We start from the raw sequence: 26982 nt of genomic DNA on the forward strand, positions 1-26982 counted from the left end.
ATTTTTCTTTTGAAAAGACACCTAAAAGCGTTAGAGCCATTTGTGGACAGATGAGTCAAATTACAGGAAAGACCATAAATATTCAGGAAATGTTTGGATCAAACCAAAAAAAATCACCGTCATCTATACTGTTTTTTGAACAATGCAAATAGCATGCCAAGCAGAGGGCAAGTCCCAGGAAATAACAAAATTAAGTTTTTACCAGATGTTTGCTTAGATATGAGATTTTGGTAATATATCATTAGCAAGAAAAAGGTTGAGTTTCCAGGACCTAAGTTCTTAGGTATTACTATTGCTTTATTGGAAATGAAAATTTAATACTGAGAAACATTTTTTTCCCCCCACTGGGCCTTTCCAAGGCAAAGATTTAGCCTCAGTATCATAAACAAATTGGGGGACTTTCTCAACCTGGTCTTCCTTCTGGCTCTTTTGTTGAATTAGGAAGCCACTTTATTTTAAGGTGACATTTTATTCTTTTCGGAAGTGAAGTGTTCCTTTGAAAAGGAATTTAAGACCTTATTAAATTTACATGACCTCGTTAAGGGTGGATCGCATTCCGATTCTCTTTTTATACTGACACTTATACTGTGATGATTGCTGGTTTATTATGAATGGGACTGTGGTCATTTAGTGAAACCAAGAGTGAAATATTAAAACATAATAAAACTAAAACTCACCCAGCACACAGTGTGGATTCCATTTTGCAAAAGCCATTGTAACATCTGCCTTTCACGATGCCAGGACGACTTGGTTAGATTTCTCCAGGCGCTTTAGGAATGAGATATAGATCAACAGCTTTTTCCTTCCTTTTCTGTACCAGGAAGTTCTCAATATCTCTGCATACGGAGTCAGTCCTGTTCTCTTTCATCCAATCCATTCTCCTGCCCCACGTTCAGGTACAGTATAGTGCCCTGTACTGTGGATGCAGAATGTCCCCAGGCCTGTCTGCCAGGCTTAAAGGAAGAGTAGCCCAGGACCCATGGGCGAACAGTTCATAATTCCGTCACCTCTTAAGCAGCAGCCACTCAGGGACGTCCGATGTGCTGGCCTTAGAACATTATAACTCACCAGGATGGAAAGCTTTCTCTTGCAGGGAGGGCTGGCAAATATTAATAGATGATAACCCTTCGTTAAAAAAAAAAAAAATCCATTTTCTGAGGCTGCACTGTTCACGCAGTAGCCACTAGCCATCCGGCATTTGGAAAAGTGTGTCATCTAAATTGAGATTGAAACCGAGTAGGACCCTGCAGGGCCTTCCTGAGAACAGACCCCCCTGTGTCCCCACCTCCAAAACTTCAGCCTCCTAAGGCTTTCTCTGAGTTGCAAAGAGCAAATTTAATCAGAGAAGAAAATGTAGAAACTAAGGAAAGCAGTCAGGCGAGACAAAATAATAACAGTTTAGCCATAACACAAATTCAGGGGCCCTTAGTTCCTGCTCAGGGGCTATAGATAATAGCCTGAGCCATATCCTTGAGTTGATTTGCAGATACTGAAACCCCACCAGGTAGAAGAAGTTAACTGCATGCTGACCACCAGCAGGTAGACCCCAGACTGGTTGGAACCAGAAGGTTGATGATTGAGATTCTCGAAACATCACCCTGTTACCTCACCACCAACCAATCATAGAATTATTCGTGAGCTGGTGACACGCCCTGTGACCCACACCCCTCATCTTGCCTTTAGAAACCCTTCCCTGAAAGCCACTGGGGAGTTTGGGTGTTTTGAACATGAGCTGCCCGTTCTCTTGCTTGGTGCCCTGCAGTAAACTCTGCACTTTCTTTCACCACAGCCCGGTCAGTAGACTGGCTTTGCTGCATGTCTGACTAACGGACCCAAGTTCTGTTCGGTAACAAGATGTGCTGTAAGTGTAGAATACACACCAGATTTCAGAGGCTTCATTGGAAAATAAAAATGTAAAATTTCTCACTACTATATTTTTATATTGGTTCCCTTTTGAAATGATGCTATTTGGGATCTGTTGGGTTAAATAAAATACATTACTAAAATTAATTTCATCTGTTTTATCTCTCTCTCTTTTTTTAAAGTGGCCACTAGAAAATTTAACGTCACACCAGTGGCTTACATTACATTTCTTTTAGATGGTGCTGATCTAGGGCAACAGAAATATTAAGTGCTGTGTTTTCAGTCGTTCACATAATCTTCTGGATGGACATGTCTAGTGTAATGACGGATTTTCTGTGTTCCTTAAGGTTGAGATCAGCATTCAGAGCAACTTCCAGCCGGGGATGAAATTGGAGGTAGCCAACAAGAAGAACCCGGACACGTACTGGGTGGCCACGGTCATCACCACCTGCGGGCAGCTGCTGCTTCTGCGCTACTGTGGTTACGGGGAGGACCGCCGGGCCGACTTCTGGTGTGACGTGGTGATCGCGGATCTGCACCCCGTAGGGTGGTGCACGCAGAACAATAAGACCCTAATGCCCCCGGATGGTGAGCACGGGCTGGCCCAGCTCTCGGGTATCACTTGTGATGCTTATAGAGAAAACCTTGTAGAGATTCAATAACTGATATCCTAGGAAGGTCCAGCACTTTCAGGGTCTCTCCTTGAGTTGCATTAGCCTGAGGGTGCTGGAGTGAGGGGGGACTGGGTGCATTTTCAGATGTTGGAGCTGAAGTCGACGGCTGAGCCCACCATGGCCTTTATGCCTTTGAGCGTAATCCTCGGGTGGGTTTCTGGAGGTAGGAAAGGAAGACTGAAGGGATGCCCATGATGGAGGCCTTGTTCTCCCTTTGCTGATGGATTATCTTGCTTTTCTTTTGCTTTAGAGACTTGATGTTTTGAATAGCACTATAGTGCATCAGAAACAGGTTTCTCTAACAGGTTTTAATCTGTCTTGTGTGGGGAGACTATCAAGTTGAGAAACATGTAGAAAACCAAACAGATGAGGAGAAATGACATTACTCTCAAAGAGACTGCCAAAGCTTGTGTAGATTAGATCCATTTAGTTGCTGGAAAATGGTGGTTCTCTACTGGGGCGATTTTACCCCCCAGGGACATCCAGTGATGTCTGCAAGCATTTTTAGTTGTGAGAGGGGAGGAGGGGGGTGCTGCTGGCATCTGGTGGGAGGGGCCAGGGCTGTTGCTACACATCCTACAATGCACAGCAGCCCCCCAGACGGTGACGTTATTGGGCTCAAACTGCCAATACTGCTGACTTCGAGAAATCCTGCTGTAAAAGAACGGGCGGCCTCTTAGGATGATCAGGAACTCATCCGATCCTGTAAGTGAGAGAAACTGCCTTACCAAAAAGCTGAATCTCAACACCCTGTCCTCTTCGCACTTGAAAACTCCTGATGCTAATTCTCAAGCAGGTGTAATGTCTCCTTAGGACCTGCCTGCCTATCTTAATTTTGACTTGATATTTTTATTTTGAAGCCACGCATAAAGTATTAGAGCTGACTCCGAGGTTCCTTGCGTCCGTCCTATTCACAATTGCTTTTCCCTTCTGGAGCATTTGTAAAGTTACGTAGAGAAGTGTCATAACAAACGCACGGAGTTTGAGTTTCATTTACATGACGTTTGTAAGGAGTGAATCTGTTGCCTTGGCCTTACCGAATGTGTTGGCCCTTTATTGTCTCAGAAAGAAGAGAGAAGGCCCTTCTTTCTTTACTTATTATTTTTTAAAATTTATTTATTTATTTAATTTATTTTTGGCTGCGTTGGGTCTTTGCTGCCGCGTGTGGGCTTTCTCTAGTTGCGGCGAGCAGGGGCTACTCTTGTTGCAGTGCGTGGGCTTCTCATTGCAGTGGCTTCTCTTATTGCGGAGCATGGGTTCTAGGCACGCGGCCTTCAGTAGTTGTGGCTCGCGGGCTCTAGAGCGCAGGCTCAGTAGTTGTGGCGCACGGGCTTAGTTGCTCCGCGGCATGTGGGATCTTTCCAGACCAGGGCTCGAACACGTGTCCCCTGCATTGGGAGGTGGATTCTTAACCACCGCGCACCAGGGAAGCCCTGTAGCTTTATTTTTAATATAACACCTCACAGAGGGCAATATTTGTCCTTCTGTGATTGGCTTATTTCACTTAGCATAATGTCTTCTAGGTTCATCCACGTGGTAGCCTATGACACGATTTCCTTCTTTTTAACGGCTGAATAATATTCCATCTGGCTTTGAATTAAAACAGCCACTGAGGTGAGACTATAATATCCCTGTGATTTCCGATCTGTCATGAAAAAAGTCAGTCTTTTTTTCATTTTCCGGCTCCTTGTGAACTATATAGTTATTACGATTCCTTTAAAATTTTTTAAAAATTGAAGTATAGTTGGTTTACAATATTATATTAGTTTCAGGTTACAGCATAATGATTCAGTATTTTTATAGAGTATACTCCATTTAAAGTTATTTCAAAACAATGGCTCTATTTCCCTGTGTTGTACAGTATATCCTCTCTGCTTGCCTGTTTTGTACACAGTAGTTTGTATCTCAAAATAAATCAGTCTTGATGGATGAATTGTACTGATGGAATATTGGGAAAATATCAGTTTTAGAGAACTAGACACTTTCCCACTTGCCAGCTCTGCACACAAAAGCCATGTAGATATGTCCACACTCTCCCAGGAGGGTCCAGACATGAGTTGATCCCAGGGGCAGATACATACCTGGGGACACCGAGAGTGGGGGGCATAGAGGGGGACCGAGAGGCAGGCCCTTCTCCTGTGTGAAATCTTGCCTTTTTACTGTCCTTGCTTATCTCATGACTTACTCTTAAATTTTGACACTTTTTAAAACACCCGTGGAGAAGATGTAAGAGGGTTTTACTTTGTAATAGAGCCTCTAGTGGATCATTTTAGTAAGAAGTTCCAGGGTACAGAATTTTAACACTCTAAGAGCTAATGGGTTCATTTGGTAAAAAAAAAAATCCATGCTGTTGCTTGAGAAAAGAAGGCAGAGTTGATGAATCAATTCTTCTTCCTTGCCTGGGTGAAAAATGTGACAGCTGCCACAGTTTCAGAAACACTATCAAATTTGTATCCTCCTGACTCTGTGCTCTTAGGCAAGACGCAGACACACTTAAAATGACTAATTGAAAATGAAAAATGGGGAAGTCCCATGAAAAGAGAAACCATTAATGTGAATGAAAGATTTGAAGTCTGTTCAGACCATCCCAAGTGATGCTAATTGGAGAATTTCTTTATTGCTTCTTTTAAAGAACTTTAAAAAAATTTAGTAGGTGATCGATACAGCTTGGAAATCTCGAGTACAGAGAACAAAGTCAGGAAGTAGCAGGTTCATGGGGCAAGAGGTTTTATTGATTGCTGTAGTGCAGGATAATTATTGCTTCGTAGCCAGAGGTGACAGCTTGTTCCAGAGGGAATCGTAGAATCTATTCTTGCACAAGGATTCTTGTTGGTGTGGTTTTCTGTCTTACAGAGCTCATTGCACTGTAAATCCCGCAGCTGTACCTGGTCGATCTTTGTCGTGGTTAAACTTGAAAGGTGTCCCAGAATATTAACAGGAGTGAAAGCGGTCCATGACACCTTATGTATTTGTTGGGGAGGCTCCGTGGTGATAGATTTTCTTACTGATCCCAGGAATCGGGGTAGTATGAAGCAGGGACATGGCGTTTGGAGCCAGAAGATCAGGTTTCTTTCCTTGCCTCTGCCATTAATGTAGGTACCTCTCGCTCTCCCATTTCCTCATCTTTGAAATGAGGAGGTGATAGTGTATAATCTCTAAAGAGCTTTCCAGTCTCACCTGCTTTGGTTTGTGATCTTTGGAAAGGAAAGAAGGAAGGAGGAGGGTGCTAGTTTTCCTGTTGTGTGCATGAGGAATGGAGTTTGTTTGGGGATTAGGATTGATGGAAATCTAGCCCAGGAGTCTGTGCAAAGCACCGAAGTCAGGTTTCTGTGTGACTTTCTGGGATGGTGAAGTTTCAGTGGGTTGGGAGGCAAACTAGGTTGGGAAATTATGATGAGCATTTGGGTCCTTTGTCACCTGCCATGGATAGAATTTTACCCAATACAGAATTGTAGACTCTGGTTCCTCGATGGAAGCCAGAGACCTCGGAGTACTCAGTCCCTGAGAGATCGATCAGTATGTGGATGTCAGTTTCAAAATATCGTTGGGCCAAGCAAGAGGAAGGGAGTTTTGGGTGGTTTTGTTCATTGATGGGAGAAAGGAGAGGACTGCCTTTTCTGGTCACACTTAGATCTTTCTGGTCATTTTTGGATTCTCCAAGTAATCTTATGTCTTCTGAAGTCACTGCCCTGAGAGTCATGTTTTAAAATTTTAGATGACATTTTACCAAGCACGTAGCATCCTTTGCAGTCCTGTATTTTCCTGCCTTGCTCTTTTAAGTGAAACTAATCTTTGAATCAATGCTGGCCTTCGTTACTCCTTTAAAGTTAGGGGGAAGGAAACAGCATGGCAGCAGCTCTGTTGTACTTTGTTAAGAGAATTCCCTTAATAAAGACACGTTCAGGGAGACCTGGGTTTAGTGACCAGTTGACCATTCCACGAGCAGTGTCCCTGCTCCAGAGCTAATCGGTACTAATCTTTCATATGAAAAGTATTAAGAAACATAGTACATGAAAGCCTCATGACGTGCAGTGGAGGGTGATAGCTCACATTAGGGGAGCGAAATGTAAAACGTTTTGGCTTGGTAAATCAATGAGGCTTGATTTATTCATAAGCACGTGCAAACTTGCAAAGGGCAGCAGCCAAGTAATGATTGTTTATGGTGATAATGTAAGGAAGTCATTTAATCCAGAGACTGTTTCACTGTCATTTATTGAGAAGCAGCAACATTGCCTCTTAATGTCTGGGGTTGGGGAACTCTGGCGTCTGGAAGGTTCCTATGGAGTCCCAGGAAGGAATGCTCTGATAAGACAGCAGGTGAATTATGTGTGAGGACGCCCATCCAGATACCTCCCCCCAGCTTTTACACTGAGAAGTATTTATGTGAGCTTTCTACTGGTGCAATAAAAGTATTGGAATTCCGGTGCCTTAGGAATCATTCCACTAATTTTTATTCTCCCCATTATTAAAATTTCTGTAATTTGAATTGCAAACTCTGCAGTCTTGCCAGAATGACTCTATTTGCCATTCAAAGTTGAATCAAAATTACTGGAGTTAGTTAATAGGTAACTTATTTGAATAAGGGATGTTTATTCATGAAGCGTTAGGAGAAAAGTGTGAATATGGCCTTCTGTTAGGTCGTGGAGGTGGATCCCGCCCAGTTCTGAAACTTGGTCCCGGACTGTTCTGGGGAATTGTTGTTTTCAGTATAGTTGACTGTGAAATGAGAGATGTGGCAGTCAGTTCACAGGACCGTAAAGTGAGCGGGCGACAGGGCTTATCAGTCTGTAACCATTGTTTAACCGTGGACTCAGAACTAGAATTTGATTGTGTTACATGAGATGATCAGCATTTAAAATTCCTATCTTTTTAAAAATTTAAATGATATTTTAGTAATACTAATGAAACCTAGACAATCACATTGTTTTCATTGGCCACCTAATACTGTAACTGGAATCCCATTTGTACACTAATAAGAAAATTAAATATATTTGCTAAAAACTCGAAGAGAAAAGGTAAACCTTAGTGGCCTCTTGGAGTTGAGGGAAGCACATACTCTCACTAAATATTAGATAGTTTAATGTAAAGAGAAAAAAGCCCATGTTGTAAGGAAGGGTAGGATGTGTTTGATAAATATGAGAGTAAATAAACTAAAAGACATAGTTAATACGTTGAAAAAAGTGAGTTAGTATCTTCTTGTCAAAAAAGCCATTTTTGATAATGGTATGTGAAAGAAGGAATATTCAGGTAAGAAATAAAGTAATCCCTTCTCTGTAGGCACTTAATGGCCCTTTAAAACGACACCCGTGGTTTGGAGTCCTATCTGATCATGTGGAGGCCCTGTGTATAGATTCATTGTGGCGTGGACCAGAGTGGACCTGGCTTGCATGTGTGTGCATGAGCGTGTGTGTGCGCTTGTAGTGTGCATGAGCGTATGTGTGTGCGTGAACATGTAAGTGTGTTTGCAAGCATTTGTGTTTATAAGCATGTATGAGCATGTGAGTGCATTTGTATGTTTTGATCTGAAAAGCATTTGAAATAATTTTGGTGTCTACCATGTACAGATTACGTCATTTAACAATTTGGATGATTTATCGCGGCATCTCTTGAGAACCTGAGAGATGTAGACCCGTCCCTGCATCCCACACTGCAGCCTCTGCCTCATCCCATGGTCCTTTGCTTTCCATACCATCTGTCCCCTGCTTGGTTCCTCTGATCTGCTCGGGCCCTGTCGGCGTCTGGGTCCTCACCTCGAGTGTCAGCCTCTGAGCCTGTGACCTCAAGTTTCCCAGGCGCCATCTGACAACATGCCACATTGGCCCGTATGGTCACTAAGGTTTCCTTCAGCTCGAGAATGTTCTGAATCTAAGAACTCAAAGAGCAATGGATGAGAATTTATTAAAGGGCTCTGAAATAAATAGGCTTTATGAATAGAAGCCTAAGAAACTGTGGGTTTTTTTTTTAACCTATGGAAGGAAAAACAAAGATGAAAAACACAAAGGCAGACTATAAATGGTCTTCCTCTAAATCAAAAACCTTTGTATATATAGGTAGTGGTGAACTCTTTGTTTATGAGTAAAAAATTAGTCTTCTATAAATTTCTGTTTGGTGTTTGTATTTATCTCTTGAAACTCACTATACTCCACATGCCGCCTTTATCATTTTCTTGCCTAGTGAATAGCTGAATCACAGATTTTAGTGTTTGAGTCATGACTCTACAATTAAAAACAGTTTCTCTCACCCACAAAATATTTTATGGTGTGCCTACTATGTGCCAAGCAACTCAGTTTAACCCTCTCCTAAGAGCAACACTGTAAACTGACTGGTACGATTCTTACTTTATATCTGAAAAAAATGTTGCTTGGGGTGTGTAAATAATTTGTCTCCAGGATGGCATCTTGGATAGATTTTAAGCCCAGAGCGATTTTTTTTCCTCCCAATTCTGAAATCAATGCTTTGAAAATAGCAAGGGTTGGTGAATATTTGTTGATTGATAAAGTTGTGTCAATAAGACTTGACTGTTTAGACTTGAAATATTGGACACATATTATTAAGAAAAATTGTGGAATTGGCTTCTTGTGATTTTTAAGAGGAGGGTAAAAAACTCCTTGTCCAGACTGTTATTTTGTACATTTTTGTCATTTTGTAGGCAAATAAATGGAGGAGATTCGGTCTGGAGCTTCGTTGCCAAATGGTAATCGTGAGATTATGTAAAGATATGTAAATTGTCTCAGATGCTATTTGGGTTTTTCTGCTTACAGGAAAACTGTAAGCACAAAAAAGGACTATAAGATTTTCCTTTTTGGTGTTAGTCATAAATGCATTTATTTTCTTTTGCTTCCTAACCCAGCAGCATATGTACTTTAAATCAAGCCGGTGTTTAATTCTGTGTGGAAGTGAGGGTGATTTCGTTTTGCGGGTTTCCTTCCCTGTTGTCTGACTCGTTTCTTCATGGTTAATCCATCATCTCCTTTGCTGTCAGGGCCCCAGGCCCACCTGTCCACTCTCGGCCTTGGTCCCCCACCGCCTGTCTGGGGATCCTGGCCCTAGGCTGCTCCCAACTGGGTTCGGTCCTGATGGCCCCATGTAGGGAGACTCAGCTTGCATCCGGCCCCTGTTTCTGCTCTGGGCAGACCCTTTAACACACCAGTGACCCTAATGTAGAGGCTGCAAGAGAAGTCTTCAGTCGCCTTCAAACAGACTCTTCCCCTGGGCACAGGGGGTCCTCAGCTCCGACCCTGATTTGTGGACCTCCCTGTTCTCCTGCCCTGAGCCAGGAGTCTTCAGTGTGGGCCGTCCAGCAGCCCTCAGTGCCGACTGTCCAGAAGCCCTCAGTGCCGGCTGTCCAGGAGCCCTCGGTGCCATCTGTCCAGGAGCCCTCAGTGCCGTCTGTCTGCTCTCCATCATGCCTCTACCTCCCTCTAGCCTGTTGGACAGGTGAGCTTCCACTTCTCTTCTTGCTTTGTGTTCCTGAACAAGTCTCTTGACCCCTCACTGCTTCTTACTAAGTCTCCCATCTTGGTTCCACGTTCCCAGGTCATGCTGACCTTCCAGGGCTGTGCCCCATTCCAGGTCCGTGCCCCAATTCCACGGCCATGCTTCCATTCCAGGATCATGCTTCCAGTTTGCGTCCTTCTGTTTGGCAGGTCCCTGGGAGAGTCTGCCTTGTTTGACTCCAGCTCTAAAGGAATGACTGATTTTTGCGTAGGTTGTCTCCTGAGCCTAGAATCTTGTTAAAGCTTGGTGAATACAACTAATATGCAAAGTCCTGGGGGCTTGGGCAGTGGGATTCAGAGTAGAGTTTGGTGTTGTGTTGATCAAGATTCTCCAGAGAATCAGAACCAATAGGAGGTGCATATATATAGACAGATTTATTTCGATAAATTGGTGCAGAGAGTTGTGGAGTTTTGGCAAGTCCACGGTCTGATGGGGGAGGCCAGCAGGCTGGAGACCCAGGGAAGAGTTGCCACTCCAGTCCAGTGGTTGTCTGCTGGAGAACCAGGAAGAGCTGCTGTTGCAGTTGAAGCCCAAGGCTGTCTGCTGGAGAATTCCCTCTTTTTCTGAGGAGGTCAACCATTTGTTCTATTCAGTTCTTCAACTGATTGGGTGAGGCCCACCCAATCAGGGAGGGCAATCTGCTTGATGCAAAGTCCACTTATTTAAATATAAATCTCATCCCAAAACACCCTCAAGGAACTATCCAGCATGGTATTTGACTAAATATATGGGTACAATGGCCAAGCCAAGTTGACACATAAAATTAACCATCAACGGTGTGGACTCAAGAGGTACATCCAAGTTAACAGGGCTGTTCTCTACTATCTTAACACCTTCTTAGAGGAGGAATGTTCTATGTATGTTTGTAATTGATATAGCAGTTTTCTCCTTAACAGATGATCTTCCACTGATACTGCCAAATGTCAACGCTCTTCACGGAATGCTCTGGGAGGAAGCTGAGAGATGGTGGAGTAAATATAATGCATATAATGCATTGGTAGCTTTGAATTCTCTGAAAGCAGAAATGCCAGGGTGAAGGGCCAGATATTCTCCTGAAAACTGTTGTGAAATGGACAGAGGTTGAACTTCACTGGCTCACTGCCTGCTTCTCAGGAGGACCATCAGCCTTTGTCTGAGAGGTTGGCAGGACCTATCTGAGGCAGTGTCTATTCCATAGCTCTTGCTGCCGAGCAGACCTGCCTGCTGGGATTACTTACAAGGGATTTGGCTACTGCAGGTGTACATCCAGATACAGGGTTCTGTGATGTGTTTAAAAAGATAGGAGCTCATGTGCCTTTCTTCTGTCTTTAGCTTAGAGGGCATGCATCATAATTGATTAGGTAGCCTGACCTCAGCTCTGAGAGATGGTATCGTGGACCAGTGGTCTTTGATGTCAGTGCTACACTGACACCAGGACAAGAGGGGCTGTGGCCTGGGCTCTGCATTATAGAGACCCCTGTGGCTCGCCAGCACCAGCATCTGCATTTATTAAAGAGTACGGAGCTGCCTTGTTCACTGGGGATCTTGCAGTCGGGGCTGGCACGGAGCCACCCTAATTTTGAGCATTCTCTCTAACTGTTCAGACACCAGACGATGATCCTATCTCTCGTGCCCTTGGAGTAAAGGGCTGTGTCTGAGTGCTGTGGACTGTGTGGGTTGTGGCATTGCCATAAAGATAAAATAATACATGTATTAGTAAAACTATATATTAATAAAGACAAAACTCCTCTCAGATAATAGAATGTTTTAGAATGTAATAGAATTTTTGTGTACTGAAGGATCAATTTTCAGTAATGCTGAGTGTCCTTTTTTTCTTCTTCACTCTTTTTGGTGGTCCATCTTGTGGTTCCAGAGGTACTTAATAATTAGTGCAGAATTTGCAACAGTTATACACATTGGCTGAAGAGTATTTCACAGTATTTAACAAAATTTAATTTTGTTTTACAAAACCAAAAAATATATTTTACAGTGTAAATTCATGCTCTCCCACATATATGTAGCTCTAGACATGACAAGTGTTAAGTGTGATATAGAGTTATCACATTGGCAGCTGAATGGATATTGAAAGCTTGGACTGGATAATTTTATTTTTATAACCACTTAGTAAGATTAAATTCTTAAAAAACTAGATAACATGTTCAATGTTATTTGAATATTTTATTTTTATAAATTTGAGGTTCATGAATTATAATTTGTAAGTCCTCTTTTGAGTTCAGTAGATAATTTAGAATATTTAGAGGGAAAGTAGCTTTTCTGAAGACACAATAATTAAAAATTTTTATTTTTGCACTTCAGTTTTTAGATTAAAATATTAAAATTGTATAGACTGGATATAAATATATTTTTATTATTTAAACTTTGAGATGACTTCTGTGACTAGAAGACAAATTATGTGACAATCTGGACCTTTCTCTTTTTTCTTTTAACTAGACATAATAATTTTGCTGAAATGAAGGCAAGGAAAACAAATTTTATGGAATATATATATATAAACAGCTTACCAATTATGTAAGTCTTTAGTTTATCACTCATCCAAACATCGCTAGCCCATCAGCAGAACACCCAGACAAGTCATCGTAATTAAATTTAGTAATCTTTAGCATTTTGCCAACTTATAGTCCTATATAAACCATAGCTTTTTCCATCCTTTTTGATTCTATCAATTATGAAGATGTATTTGTCAGTGTAGGTGGATAGGGCATTCTTCACGGTTGGTTCGCTTGATTAATAACTTAGAAATATTTCCACATATTTATGTGGACCTGAATTTGTACTCTTGCCCTGGGCCCCGGACACATCATGGGCGGGCCTGTTCCGGGTTTCCAAAGGGATCTTCCAGGTCCCCTGTGCACGGGAAGTCCTTCCAAGGTTACTCTCCAGGGGTCGATTTAGGGAGGCAGTTTCCATTGCCTGAGGTGACACCATTGGTGTCCTTTCGTGCCTCCCCTACCCCAGCCTTCCTTCTTCCACTTCGGAGAAGAATGTCCCCGGGGTGCATTGCTTTGTGACACTAAACACAAACTATCAGTTTTAAGTGATCCCTCCTTTACTCAAGGCCTCATACCTACCCTCCAACTGTAAGAAACGACAATTTCCTTTTTATGCTTAATCATCAAACTTTGTAATGTTACATGGATTGTTCTGCTCTGGACTGAAAATAATTGCAATAGCCTAAGCCAAAAGACAATTTTTATTTTGTGGTCAGAGAAATTTTAAAAAGTTTAATTATGTATTACAGTGTCGCATATGAATTTTTGTGGTTGTTTCAGAGAAGTAGGGTCAGAGGAACTATAAAACATTGTGGGGAACAAAAAGATGCTACGTTAGAGTGAGAGCCTGAGGATCTAGGATTTCAAGGAGAAAAAGGAACACCACACAAACTGACTGGTAATATTCATGTTTGTTTTAAAATGTGTGATGGAAGAGATCAGATCATTCCATTGACTGTATTTATGGGAGCGATATAGCAGTTTTATTCAAAATGGCATACACGCTATACATAGGAAATGACATCCTTTGTAACTGTTCAAAACAAGACAAAATTTTAGAATGCCAAATGGAAAATACATGAAGTGGAGCCATTAGATTTTCAAAAGTAGAACCTGGGAGGTTTACATTCGTCCTGAGTAGCTGATGCCCCGACCTTGCGAGTCTCTGAATATTTTGAACGTCCTCCCCTCTTCCGTCCCCCTCGTATGCATCCTGGAGATGGGATGGGATGAGATGTGACCCACCCTCAACCCACCTCTCATCCCTCCATCGCCCTGACTCTGCTGTGCTCCATCAGCCTTCTTGTTCCCTCATGACAGTTTTTCTTATAATTAAGATGATTAGAAGTTCTCAGGGCTTTGGAAGTATTTACCGTCATAGGGCTTTTATGGAGTTACATGTAAGTCATTGAATTCCTTTGGTTGTGATAAAGTGCACATCTTCCTCTAAGCCCTTCGCTGATGGGAATACAGGACCTGGCAGGGGGAGGTCTTGGGTTGATGGCCATCATGGGTGCCAGCAGCTGCTTTGGTCCATAAATGGCATTACTGTCATAGAATGGAATGATTTTTATATCAGTCTATAAAGGATTATTTATTGAGGTTCTACTATGTACCTGTTTTGTGGTTTTTTTTGGTTTGAATATACAGTATGGTTGCTATTAAGTATTCAGTATGACGCACGTTTGTAATACAGTCAGCTTTTGACTGATGGCACGTACTCATGATGATGAACTTATTTTTGGAAAGGATGTTTCATGTGGAGGTTGCTGTAATTATTTATTTGTCAGTCTTTTCTGCTTTGGCTGTTCATTCTTGAGGCTCTCACTCTTGGCTGACTAAGAGGTATCAGAAGTCAATTTGAAATTCTGATCTCTGGAAACATGGATAACGTCTCTCTCCTTGTTTTCTTGGGAGCTTTTCTGAGCCAGCACTTCTTTTTTCTGTCTTTAAAATTTATTTTTTTGTGTGCTAAGTGTTTTTAAAGGGTGGCTAGCCTGTAGTGGAAACTTACAAGAGCTGGAGATGGACCTGCTTGGTAATGGAGGTCTGAACCCTGATTTCTGGGGTGATCTGCCAGCAGCTAAGTGGAGGAGTCCTTCTCTACCGTATTCTGCTGGTATTTAAATAAAAAAATGTTGTGTCTCTGTGGCTGACTTCTGTGCAATAAGAGTGCTTTTCGGGCCTGAGTAGAGGCATGGAGAGTATTGGTCTGGTTAGTGGCTCAGTTATGCCTCTCGCTGAGTGTAACCTTGGATAAAAGTCACTTAACCTCTTTGCATCAAACTCCCTGCATCCTTAAAATGGCTAATTAACACCTGACCTTGCTCTCTTGGTGGTGATGTCAGCAGTAACTTGCGTGGCAGATGCAAAACTTCTCTGTAATGGGTTGAACACTGTGAAGTGGGAAGGGCACTTAGCATCACATTTTTTTTCTTCTTTTTTAAATGAAAGAGGCCCTAATGGTCCCCCCCTTAATAGGCGAGGACAGAGGGGGCTGTGGGAGGGAGGATGTGCCTGCATCTAACATGGGGAGCCTAGGAAAACAGCTCCAAAGGCACAGAGACCCCTTACTTAGCTGGAAGCCCCCCATACAGCTGTGCTCCGTGCCCAGGACACTGACAAGGAATGCCTTTTTTCCCACTGTGATCTTGGAGAATTTTGGTCATATCTCTTTTCCAACAGTTATTTTTGCCTTGTGTTGTAATTGTTTATGGATCTGTGGTGGCGTCCGTTTGATTATAAAAGTAAGGCTTCGTGAACACTGTGTAATCAGGAATGCATCTCTTGGATTCTGAGTCGGCTGCGTAATTAAGTATGTGAACCTGGACTAGGAACCTGCTTTCTGAACTTCTTGACCTTCAGTGTGCTCATTTGTAACCTGGGGATAATGATAGCTGCCTTTCAGGATTGTTTAGTGTATGAAGTAGGATTTGTATGACCACCTCAGAGCTGTGCTAAAAGTGTGGGAGAAGAGGGAGAAATGCTGGTTTTTCTCCCTTCATCCTTCTTGTTACAGATGGTAATTTATTCATCTTTTTGTGTTTTTATTTATTTTTTGTCTTAAAGACTTTATCCTTTTTGGGCAGTTTTAGGTTCACACCAAGATTAAGAGGAAGGTACAGGGATTTTCCTCTGCCCCTGCATCCCCACCGTCACCATCCCCACCAGATGGTACATCTATTACAATTGATGAACCTACATGGACATGCCATCATCAGCCAGTCCATAGTTGACATTAGGGGTCACTCTTGGTGTTGAACGTTCTGTGGGTTTGGACAAATGTATAATGACTTGTATCTTCCATTACAGTATCATACGAAGAGTAGCTTCACTGCCGTAAAAAATCCTCTGTGCCCCACCTCTTCATCCCTCCCCATCCTAACCCCCGGCAACCACTGATCTGTCTTCTTTCTCCATAATTTTGCCTTTTCCAGATTGTCATAGAGTTGGAATCACACAGCCTCTTATTTTTACACCACGCACAGACTTAAAGCTCCATCCTTGCTATGTGGATAAAGAACAAAGCCCCTGAGCTAAAACAGTGACAACAACAGACGCTAATTTGTAGGAGCGCAGGCATGTTGTTTATTGAAAAGCCTTTTTAAACCCAGCCGCACTCATGCACCCCGGTCACACTGCTTGATCTTGAAGCCTAGTGTGTGTCAGGAACAGTGGTTAGAGGCAGGGAGGAGAGCTGTGACTCATACATCCTTGTGTCACAGATAAATGGCGATCGACAGCCCATTTGCAAGGGAGGAGGGAGAACAACGGGGGAAAGTGGATACCAACCCAAGAGCAATATAATGCCATGGAGTGTAGGAGCAAATAGCCCAGTCGTGGGTCTGGAGGGTCTGGGGTTATTACACAGTAAAGTGTCAGCTAGTATATATTAATTGATCTATATGACTCTCACTCCTCAAGGAGGTTTCACTTATTTTGTATCTACTAAGTAGGGGGCAACAGAAAAGGCTAAGCTCAGAGGGGTATGGTGTGGAGAAACAGAGATTGTAAATAGGTACTGCTCTTTGATAGATGGGTGCTCTGTGAGTTGAATGTTGTATTATTATAACTTCCATAGAGCTCTTGTTTTATACCTAGACTTAGAGTATAAGACAGTCAATATTCTGGCTCCTTAAACGTGGTAAAGCCCCAAGCAACACAGCCTGGGGGCATTGACCCAGCACACAGATAATAGATGGTATCGATTTTCAAGATGTCCGTGAGTTGTGTTGGTCAGCCAATGGGATGGGTGTGGAGCCTAGGGTGGGGATCCCTGCTGGGCTGAGAGTCAGGCTGCCCCAGAACGTGGCTGGCTGGGTCCACAGTTGAGGCAAACTCTGTGACCCTTCAGCTGTCTGTTGAGATTGATTCTCTAAGATGACACATTCAGGTCCTCTCTGGTAGATGGTGCATCAGATGGGAGGTTCAGGACACATGCCCCAAGCCTGGGGACTTGGACTGGCCAGAGCAAAGCAAGACCCCAATCGGTGGGGTGGGCTCCTTGGAAAAAAATCTAGAGCCTACAACGGTGTTGGGCACTGGGCTTACCAGGAGGGGTCAGGGCATGACCTGACCTCCCCAATGGCGTAGCAGAGTTGGGAAGAGGGAGCTGGGAAATGGGACCCCATGATGCTTCCTAGGGTCCTGAACAGATTCCCTGAATGAAGCAAGCCTGGGCAGGGCCAGGTGCATGCACCCTGGGAGTGAAAAATGGATAGGGAGGTTTATAAATATCAGAGGTTCTCAAGACCTCAGAGTCAGAGGGAAAGCTCAGATCACAGAAGTAGAGAACGGGAGGTGAGCCCCTAGACCAGGATCACCAGTGTCCAGTGCTTTTTTCGAAAGACTTTACTTTTTAGAGCAGTTTTAGGTTCAAAGCAAAGTTGAGGGGGAAAGTACAAAGAGTCCCCATAGGCACAGCCTGCCCCATTTTCAACATTACCCCCTTTTGTTGCAAGTGGTGAACCTACATCGTCATCACCCAGAGTCCATATTTTGCATTAAGGGTCAGTCTTGGTGTTGTACATTCTGTGGGTTTGGACAAATGTATGATGACATGTGTCCACCATTGTAGTGTCACACACAGTAGTTTCACTGCCCTAAAATTCTCTGTGATTCCCCTGTTAATCCTTCCCTCCCCTCACCCCATGGTAACTACTGATCTGTTTCTGTCTCTGTAGTTTTGCCTTTTCCAAAATATCATACAGTCTGAACCAAACACTGTGCAGCCTTTTCACACTGTTTTTTTTGCAGTTGGTAACATGCACTAGGGTACCTCCACGTCTTTTCTTGTGTGTCCAGTGCTTTTTTCACTTCAGTTCTTGGTCTCCTTCATGGGTGTCTCATCTTTACCATGGTGATTATCACTTCACACACTTAAAGACCCTGCGGTCCAGATGCTGTAGAAATAATCAGGTCGTGTGCCCCCCTCCCCAATTCCTAAGGGTACCATGGAAGTTCCAGAGAGTTCACACTCAGGACAGGCCGAAATAGCCCATGGGTTGTAGAAATTGACTTTCCTTAGATCAGAATTTATGTCAATAATTTTTAAAAAATTTGTCTGCTTTCCAAAGATGAGCACAAATCTAGGTCCATACAGCAGCTTGGAGGAAAGAATGATTACACAAAACTATTGTCCATCTTTTCAAATCTTCTTAGGGCATGCAGCAAGAACTTACAGTAGCCAACTACTAGAAATTTTGTATTTCTAGAGAGATTTAATCAGAAGGAAGTGCTGCAGAACTTAAGAGACGTATGATTTTAAGCATTTTAATAATCACTTTTCTGATTATCTCTTATCGACTGACAGAGCTGTTAAGCATAGTTGATTAAACAATACAAATTAATAAAAAACCATAATGATGTATTTATACAACGGTGACTGATAGCCCCCCAAAGCCCATCATGGATTGTAGAAACAAGTTATAGCCATTAAAATAATCTGTAATTTTTTGTTTTAACCAGACAGCGTGTCAAGTCATTAGCATCTGTTCAGCTCATTTCTTAGAAAATTACGTGATGAATATCTTTTGAGGCTGTCATAAAGCACAATAATCACACCAGCTTCCCCCACCACCTCAATCGTAAGCAAAACAAAACTCTTGGAAAGACTCCAAAGAACATAAAATTTACCGGGGAGTTGCCTGGCGGTCCAGTGGTTAAGGCTCCGCGCTTCCAAGGCAGGGGGCACAGGTTTCATCCCTGGTCGGGGAACTAAGATCCCACATGGCCGCATGGCGTGGCCAAAAAAATAAAAATTTATTTAAAACTTACTTTCTGGTTTAAATGTTATCTTGTCCTGTAGAGGTCAAGGGATGATTTATATGCCTTGTTGTGTGTTACGTGGAGCAGTGTCTAATCACAGATATGTTTTGTGAAATCAGTAAAGCAACACTCTCTTCAGATTCTTCATCTGTACATCTAATGTGTAATTTGGTAGCCCATCAAAATTAATTTTCGATCCCTAACGTACATGGAGCTTTAGAGTTATAAGTTCTGCTAATGGCTCTTTCAGTAAAGTGTATGTATTTACGTGTCCTTCTCGGGTGGGTTTCTGTGAAGCATTTCTGCAGGCAGGATGTTCACATAAATAATCAACCAGCTAATAAATGTCAATTAATTCTATTAACATAGCTGGCAGGAGTCCTTTAACAAATATTTAAGTACAGTATATTTAGATTAAATTTAGTTTGGGGGAAAATGCTTGCTTGCTTAGCTTCCCAATGTAACTGATCTTTCTCCTATAGCAAAAGAATGTTTTATTTTACATTTAAGGAGTAAAGGTCTACACTGCATACATCTGAATACTGCATGTCAGAGTGTTATGAAGATTTTTAAGTGGTTTTTAGAAACAAAGAGATTTGATCATTTTTAAATTTTCTTCTCAACTTCGTGGTGACCTTTCTTCTTTCTTCCCTCTTTCTATTTTTCTTTTTCAAAATTTCTCTTTCCTGAGGGTTTTTCGCTTCCAGCTCACCTGAGGGCCTTGATCGCACAGTTTATGTATCAGGGTACAACGTTGGCTGCTATGACAGAAAGACTCTGAGATACTGTGGTTCATGTTGATTTAGAAGTTTATTGCTCTTTCCTGCAAGAGGCCAGGCTGAGCAGTGTGGGATGGTGGTACCTCTGTTCCATTAGATCCATCAGGCACTGGGTTCTCTCCACTTTGCTCTGCACCAGCAGGTGTTTTGCACATCTGCGTAGTGGCAGCTTGATAGATAAGCAACAAGGACCTACTGTATAGCACAGGGACCTCTACTCAGTATTCTGTAATAACTTATATGGGTAAAGAATCTGAAAAAGAGTGCATATATGTATACATAATATAACTGAATCACTTTACTGTACACTTGAAACTAAAACGACATTGTAAATCAACTATACTCCAGTAAAATTAAAAAAAAATTAGCCGTCACAATTAAAAAAAAAGGGAAAGGAGCATCCAGGGCCCGCTGCTCACCTCCCATTGGACAGAACTTGGCACTTGGCCATATACCCTTGCAAGGGACGATGGGAGATGTACCCAAGTAGTTTACAGGGCCCAACTTTGTAGCCAAAACTCCAGGTGGAGTTTACTAACAGAAAGAAGGGGAGAAAGGCCTGAGGACACCTAGCAGTGCCTGCCACAATTCATGTAGCTCACAAAATTTTTTAGGATGACTATTTCATCCTTGCAGAACATCTCAGGGAAATGTCAAAATGCTTGAAAGATAGAACCAGACTACTTTTTTTCTTTGGGAGTCAAAATACATTTTCTGTAGCAGATACAGTACCTTAGATTTCTAACTGGTAGTATCTGCTGTGGATTTGTGCTTTCCCTGGTATTAACTTCTAAAGAGATTAATGGCCCACGATATCATTGCCTTTCTAATAGTTGCAGTATGCTTTTAAGTTTCAGCCCATCTGGAATAGTACATAAAATCATTTATCACTTCGGCTAGATTGCTGTTTATGTACTAAAACATAACATATTGGACCTAGATTAATTTTTTCATTTTTAGATTCTGTTTTTTTAAGCTTGAGTTTATCAGTTAATATATGCACAATATTTTAGAGACAAATGATTTTAAAATGCTCTTTAAAACAAAAACCCAGCAGTGTCTTACATCCTGCAAAATGTCCTCTTTCTCAAGGTAAGTATTTTCAACTGTATAAGATGAGTACTTGGTGTAAGAAACATCCTCCACCAAGACGTAGCATCATACAAGTTTAGAATACCGAGGTCAGAAAGATCCTACAAGCGTCTAGAAAGAAAAAAATTATATACAGATTATATACAGACTGTTGACTAAAATATTTTGATTCAGTTACTTTGCACAAAGATAAAAGGGGAGGTTATGGGGTGTGTATGTTCTTTGATGTGTATGGTCAAAGTTAGGCTTAAAATTAGGCCAGCAGCTCCTGCCATTTTGGACTTTTGTCTTTAATTAAGTACCAGTGAGGGAATTGGGGAGGTGAAGACCACAGAGTTCAGGTATTCAGAGCCTTACTGTTGCCTTAAACATGGTAGGAATTTAGTGCTTGGATAGGTAGCGGAGATTCATTCAGTGTTTAATAGTATCAGGGCTGTTTGTTGGCACTAGAAGTACAGTGGTGAGCAAAATAGATGACGTGTCCACTCCTGTAGGATTTACATTCCAGGTATCATATGTGTCCCTGTGAGAAATGGATGGAGGGTGAATGCCGTTTATCAGATGATTGAGGCCTGCAAGCTGTGCTATCTGGAATCTCTTCTGTAAGTTCACCCCGTCTTTGTGGGCCGGGAAGTGGGATTCTCACATTTCTGGTTCCTTCCTTCTTGCAGTTTCTGTTTCCATGAGGTCCCTTTCCAGCCCTCTCCTACTGATTGCCTGAGATCACTTCACAGCTTTCTTTTTACCCTCTTTATCTATGTGCCATATCATAAAAATTCATTTTGATTTACAGATAAAACATCCAAATGAAAACTGTCTTGTTCCCTCTTCAAGGTGGCATATCCCTACGTTGGACTCCTGTTCCTGACCCATCAAATGCAAAAATGCCAGGACTTGAGTCTGAGGGAGGGAAGATGACAAATAACCTATTTTCCCTCCCATCGTAGGAGGCGGGCAAATCAGTGCAGACAGAAGTAGAATAAAGGATTATGCCAAGAAGGCATGAAACAGCCCTTGACTAACTATACTCAAATTAAAGCACTAAAAAAAATAAAAGCATACCACGGCTTCTTATCAGAAGCATATGAATAATTGTGAATTTGGTGGGTGATCTTTGGGTCAGCGGATGAGAATAACGTGAAGGGCGAACTTTTATCCTCTCACTTACTGAATTCTCAGGAGATGTTATAGAACAACCCTGCTCAGAACTTGTAGAAGCTGTGGTGATAAAGTCATATTTCCTGCCCCTTCACCTGAATGTCCCCATGACCTTAATGGTGTGTTTCTAAGTTAGGATTATCAGCTCATTCTGCCTAAATCAATATTGGTTTTTTTTTTTTTTTTTTTTTGTATAGAAAGGTTCCTGGCACAATGTTCTTTTTTTTAATCCCTCTGACACATACATATGTCTCTCCTCCTTTTCCCCCCAAAAGGCTAATAGAATTCTTCAGAAGACATTTTATTGTTAGTAAGATTGCTTTTGTTTTTAATTGGGGTCAAAGTAGCTTATGATTTGGGTCTTTTAAGCAAATGTTTCCTGATAGTTTTGGATAAAATAAAGGAAATGTGGATATTAGTGATTACTTTTTCAAAATTGGAGTTAGGTAAGTGAACTTAAATATATATTTTTTTATTAAAAGACTCACTCCTGGGCTTCCCTGGTGGCGCGGTGGTTGAGAGTCCGCCTGCCGACGCAGGGGACACGGGTTCGCGCCCCGGTCCGGGAAGACCCCACATGCCGCGGAGCGGCTGGGCCCGTGAGCCATGGCCGCCGAGCCTGCGCGTCCGGAGCCTGTGCTCCGCAACGGGAGAGGCCACGACAGTGAGAGGCCCGCGTACCGCAAAAAAAAAAAAAAAAGACTCATTCCTATTTGGTAACTGAATCTTGTAGGCACTCATTCCCGTTCAGAATATTCTAGAAGGATATTTTGCTTTCCCCATTCCATTCAGTACACAGGCATGCATGTTATGTGTGTGCCCAACATACTGGTCGTAGGCTAATAAATGTGATCTAAACACATAATAGCTCATTTTCTTGACATAAGCTGATATATAAGGGAGTTCCCTTTAGCATAGTGCCAGTTTGTTCTTATTGAAGTTCTTTCACTTGGAGACCTTGGGGGTCTCCACCATGAACACATGGTAGATCCATTTTAATGAGGACCAGGTAGGTTTAGAAGAAAATAGAAAGAACGCCCCAAATTTTCAGCTTCTTGACTCTACATTGGCACGTTCAACTAAAATCTGGAGCTCTAAGAGTTATTTGCTGTGGTTTGCAGTTTTGCTTTTCCCTGATCAATGTGAAATGCTCCCCTCCCCCATTCTGCTTTTAAAACTTGTTTATTGTGGAAAATTAAAAGATATCCAAAAGTAGAAAGAATATGGAGTGAACCCCCGTATGCTCATTACCCAACTTCAGTCGTGATCAATTCAAGGCCAGCCTTATGTAATCAATACCCTCACCCATTTCCCCAGCCTGTATTGTTTTGCAGCAAATCCTAGACATATTTCATCGGTAAATATTTCACTAAGTGTCTCTAAAGGATAATTATGCACATCCTTGTATAGAATCATTGAGAAGCTGTGATGTTTAAGGGGAAGACTTTGTTTACAAAATGGTTTTTTAAAAGTAGCACAAAAAATTGATTAAAAATACCCTGCAATTGGAAGTTAAATGCATATATCTCCTATTTCCTTAAACGTTTGTTGAATGAATAAAAGCTAAAATCAGGCCAGCACTCCTCCCTCCCCCATAAATAAACAGAAAAACAAAAGGAATGCTGCTTTTATTATATTTTAAATGATGAAAAGTTGCATTTTCCTTCCCTTGGTTGACTCAGAAGGAATATTAGGTTTAAATGAAGTAGGTTCATGTTTAACTGTCATGGTGAACGTGACTTTGTGCCACTGTTCAGCTGTAGAGTTTCTGTGTTTTGCATTTTCAAATGTCCCATCAAGTGAGCACTAATCCATAGTGGACATAATAGGAGCATTTTAGCTCTGATCCCGGAGTGAGCTAGGATGGTAGTGAGCCCTGGGGGTGAACTTCCACATCCCAGAGTGAATTAATTAGGCGCTACTATTGGTGTTACTTTTTTTTTTGCGGTACACGGGCCTCTCACTGTTGTGGCCTCTCCCGTTGCGGAGCACAGGCTCTGGACGCGCAGGCACAGCGGCCATGGCTCACGGGCCCAGCTGCTCGGTGGCATGTGGGATCTTCCCGGACCAGGGCGCGAACCCGTGTCCCCTGCATCGGCAGGCAGACTCTCAACCACTGCGCCACCAGAGAAGCCCTAAACCAGGTTTTAAAAATGTTAATGAATTAATTATTATTATGTTTAGTTTTCTTAGCTATTGTCATTGCTGGACTGTGGGAAACAGTGGGAGAAACTGGGTTGATTTAGGACTGCATGTGTGTCTGGGTTAGCCTGGATGTGGAAACACGAAAGTAAAAAATATTAGTGGAGGGCCTGCGGAGCTGCTGGGCCCGTGAGCCATGGCCGCCGAGCCTGCGCGTCTGGAGCCTGTGCTCCGCAACGGGAGAGGCCACAACAGTGAGAGGCCCGTGTACAGCAAAAAAAAAAAAAAAAATTAGTGGAAAATCCTTGAGCCCAGCACAGTGAAATGGGGTTTGTTGTGGTCTTAAACCTGTGAGATGAGGAATAGTTATGTTTGAGAGGTCCGGGGTGGCAAGGATTTGTATTCTAGAAAGTGTTTCAAGATAGACCTTGAACTGAGCTGAAAACATGAGTGATTGTGATCCTGGGTGTGAAAGACTGAGAGCTGCCTTCTTTGTCCTGGGGGTTCTCCGGATGGGTGCCCGGGACCCAAGACAGGCCATAAGGGGAAGTGGGTCTCTGACGGCCGTGGAGGCTGGACCTTCAAATAGAGGCAAACGATGTTCTGGCAAAGGAACCTTTTCTCATGAAGGGCAACAGCCCACTTTTCATATCTTTGGGCCTAACAAGAGCAGTTTTGAACAGATACCCATACAGTGAGTAGGACCCTTGAGTAACGTCATCTTGCATATTTGCAAACTTTCCTACAAACTGCCATTTTAATGAGAAATAGAGGCGCTCCATCTCTAAATCAGTACATATCAAGTCCATGGGCATAGTCATGGCGCACATTATCAATGAACAGAAACGGACTGTTTTATCTTTTTCGTGGGGTTCAGTCTAATTGGATGTAGAAAGTACCCTTTACGTTGATACCGTAAACAGTTGGATCTAAGTCCGTGTTCTCTGTCTGGGATTCTTGAATTTTTCTCGTCTGACATCCTCTGTCTCCATTTCCTCTCTCTCCATCTGCTTTCTCCTTACTGCTCAATTTTCTGTCCATCGTTGTGCTAAAATTACACTTTCAGGGCACCAGCAAGTCTTACTGCCGAATTCGGTGGCCTTTTTCTGCGAACCTTCTCATAAGTGGATTGCATTTGTCATTTGTTCTTCCCTTGTTTTCCCAACTGTCCTTTTTTTTTCTTTTAATCTCCCTGGTTATTTCCTCTCGATAGTTCTTTACATCCAATTTCCAGCTCTCCTTCACTTTTCTACCTAATGGCACCACCATTTTAATTTGCTGACACCCCAGAAGATAAAATAAAATGTCTTGTTTCCCCAGAGTAGCTCTGAAGTGGGGATACAGGCTCTGCTCTTTTGACCCCTGAGTGTTTATTCTTCCTTCCTTGGCCAAGCTAGTCATGGCTTGTGTTCAGCTCTGTTCTACTATTTGTGAAACTCTTGTAATGAGCCGTGAATTCCTGTTGTATTCAGATAGAGTTCTAGCTAATTCTACTGTGAAGGAATTAGCGAGAAGAAAAGTGAAACATAATTATGCAGGGAAACAGGCTTGTATGATGCCACGAACATATTTTACACTGTTTTATTATTTTAAGGCAATTTTTCACTTACAGCTGATTAAGGGTTTTAGAAACTGTTGGAACTGAGTGAGTTCAGGTGGATTGAATTATTATTACGTCTTTGATTTTTATGTATGTTCGCCTGACATTTTACACTAGGAGGTGAAATACTTGTGAAAGACGTGTTTGTCCTCCCTTTGAGGATTTTTTTTTTCTTTTTAGTGACTGAGAGTGTATTGGAAAAACTTTGGTTATGTCTCATTCCATAAGGCATTATAGCCCCAAATGTTTTAAGTACAGATACAGTCGCTATAACCATCCGGTTAGAGGGTTGTAGCACAGAATTGCTGGCCAGTTGCTTTCGGGGTTAATCTTTTGTTACTTTATGGTGCCAAGGAAAGTGTCATTTCTGATTTGGATTGGATTTTAGCTCATTCGTGGGATACCCCATATCCTAAAGAACAGTGTGGGAGGGATTCCTTTTCTAGCTAATGTGCCGCTTCTAGCAGTTGGTATATATATTCCTATATATGGTTTTCAGGCTGTTACTTTTTTGAGAAAGAGAAGATATTTATTTGAAATTTTAATTGTGGTGGGCTGCAGATTCTTCCTACGAACCGGAGAATGGGTGCTTACTCCGAAATCAAGTGACATTTGGGGTCACCAGGTACTCACTGAGAAGTGTTTGCATCTCCTGCCTCCTAAGGCATTGTGACATAGATGGATTGCAAGACATTGGGTCCTGTTTTTTTTTTCTGATTTCTTAATTGTAAAATATAGCTAACATGAAATTTAACATTTTGGCCATTTTTATGTGTCCCTTTTGCTGGCATTAACATTATGTTGTTGGGCAACCATCACTGCCATTCTTCTCCAGAACTTTTTCATCTTTCCAGCCTGGAACTCTGTCCCCAGTAAACACCAACTCCCCACTCCCCCCAACCCCTCCCCCATCATTCTACTTTCTGGCTCTATGAATCTGACAACTCCAGGCAAGAACCCGCTTCTCCTAAACTTTACCTAAAACCTCCAATAGATTCTGTTTTCTTTTCTTTCAAACATTGTTAAAAAAAAACTTCTGGTGAACAGCGTGTTTCTGGTTAGAGTAACACTTCTACGCTATTTCGTTTTTATCTGTGTGTTTATTGCCCCGCGTAAAGTCGTTGATGGCAGGTTCTAGATTTTGCTACTTGTATCTCTGGCCCTTCAGAGTGTCTGCGATACACTGCCGGGCTCAGTAGGGTGGTGAACAAATGAAGCTGAATCCCACAGGCAGCCCAGAGGCATTTGATTTGCAATTTTCATTGATGGAAAATGGTAAGAAAAGAGGACACTATTTTTAAAGCTGAATCAGTATTATTGTATTGATGGAGGACCATAGAAATCCTTTTGTTTTGCCGTTGATGCTTTAACTACAGCTTGGTATCGGTTATGGGTCATGCTTTTCATTAGCAGCTTGACGT

General features: G+C 42.2%; 1 protein-coding gene across 5 annotated transcripts in view; it reads left to right on the forward strand.

Annotated features, from left to right (window-relative positions):
• SFMBT2 (Scm like with four mbt domains 2) overlaps positions 1–26982 on the forward strand; it is a 207613-nt gene that overhangs the window by 35421 nt on the left and 145210 nt on the right. For all 5 annotated transcript variants that reach the window (XM_029238723.1, XM_029238719.1, XM_029238722.1 and 2 more), the window contains exon 4: positions 2211–2451. In XM_029238723.1, the coding sequence (XP_029094556.1) occupies positions 2211–2451 (241 nt within the window). The remainder of the gene's footprint in view (positions 1–2210; positions 2452–26982) is intronic.

This window comes from Monodon monoceros, unplaced genomic scaffold (genome assembly GCF_005190385.1).
Source record: "Monodon monoceros isolate NGI ecotype Baffin Bay Population unplaced genomic scaffold, NGI_Narwhal_1 Super_Scaffold_21, whole genome shotgun sequence".
Lineage (NCBI taxonomy): Eukaryota > Metazoa > Chordata > Mammalia > Artiodactyla > Monodontidae > Monodon > Monodon monoceros.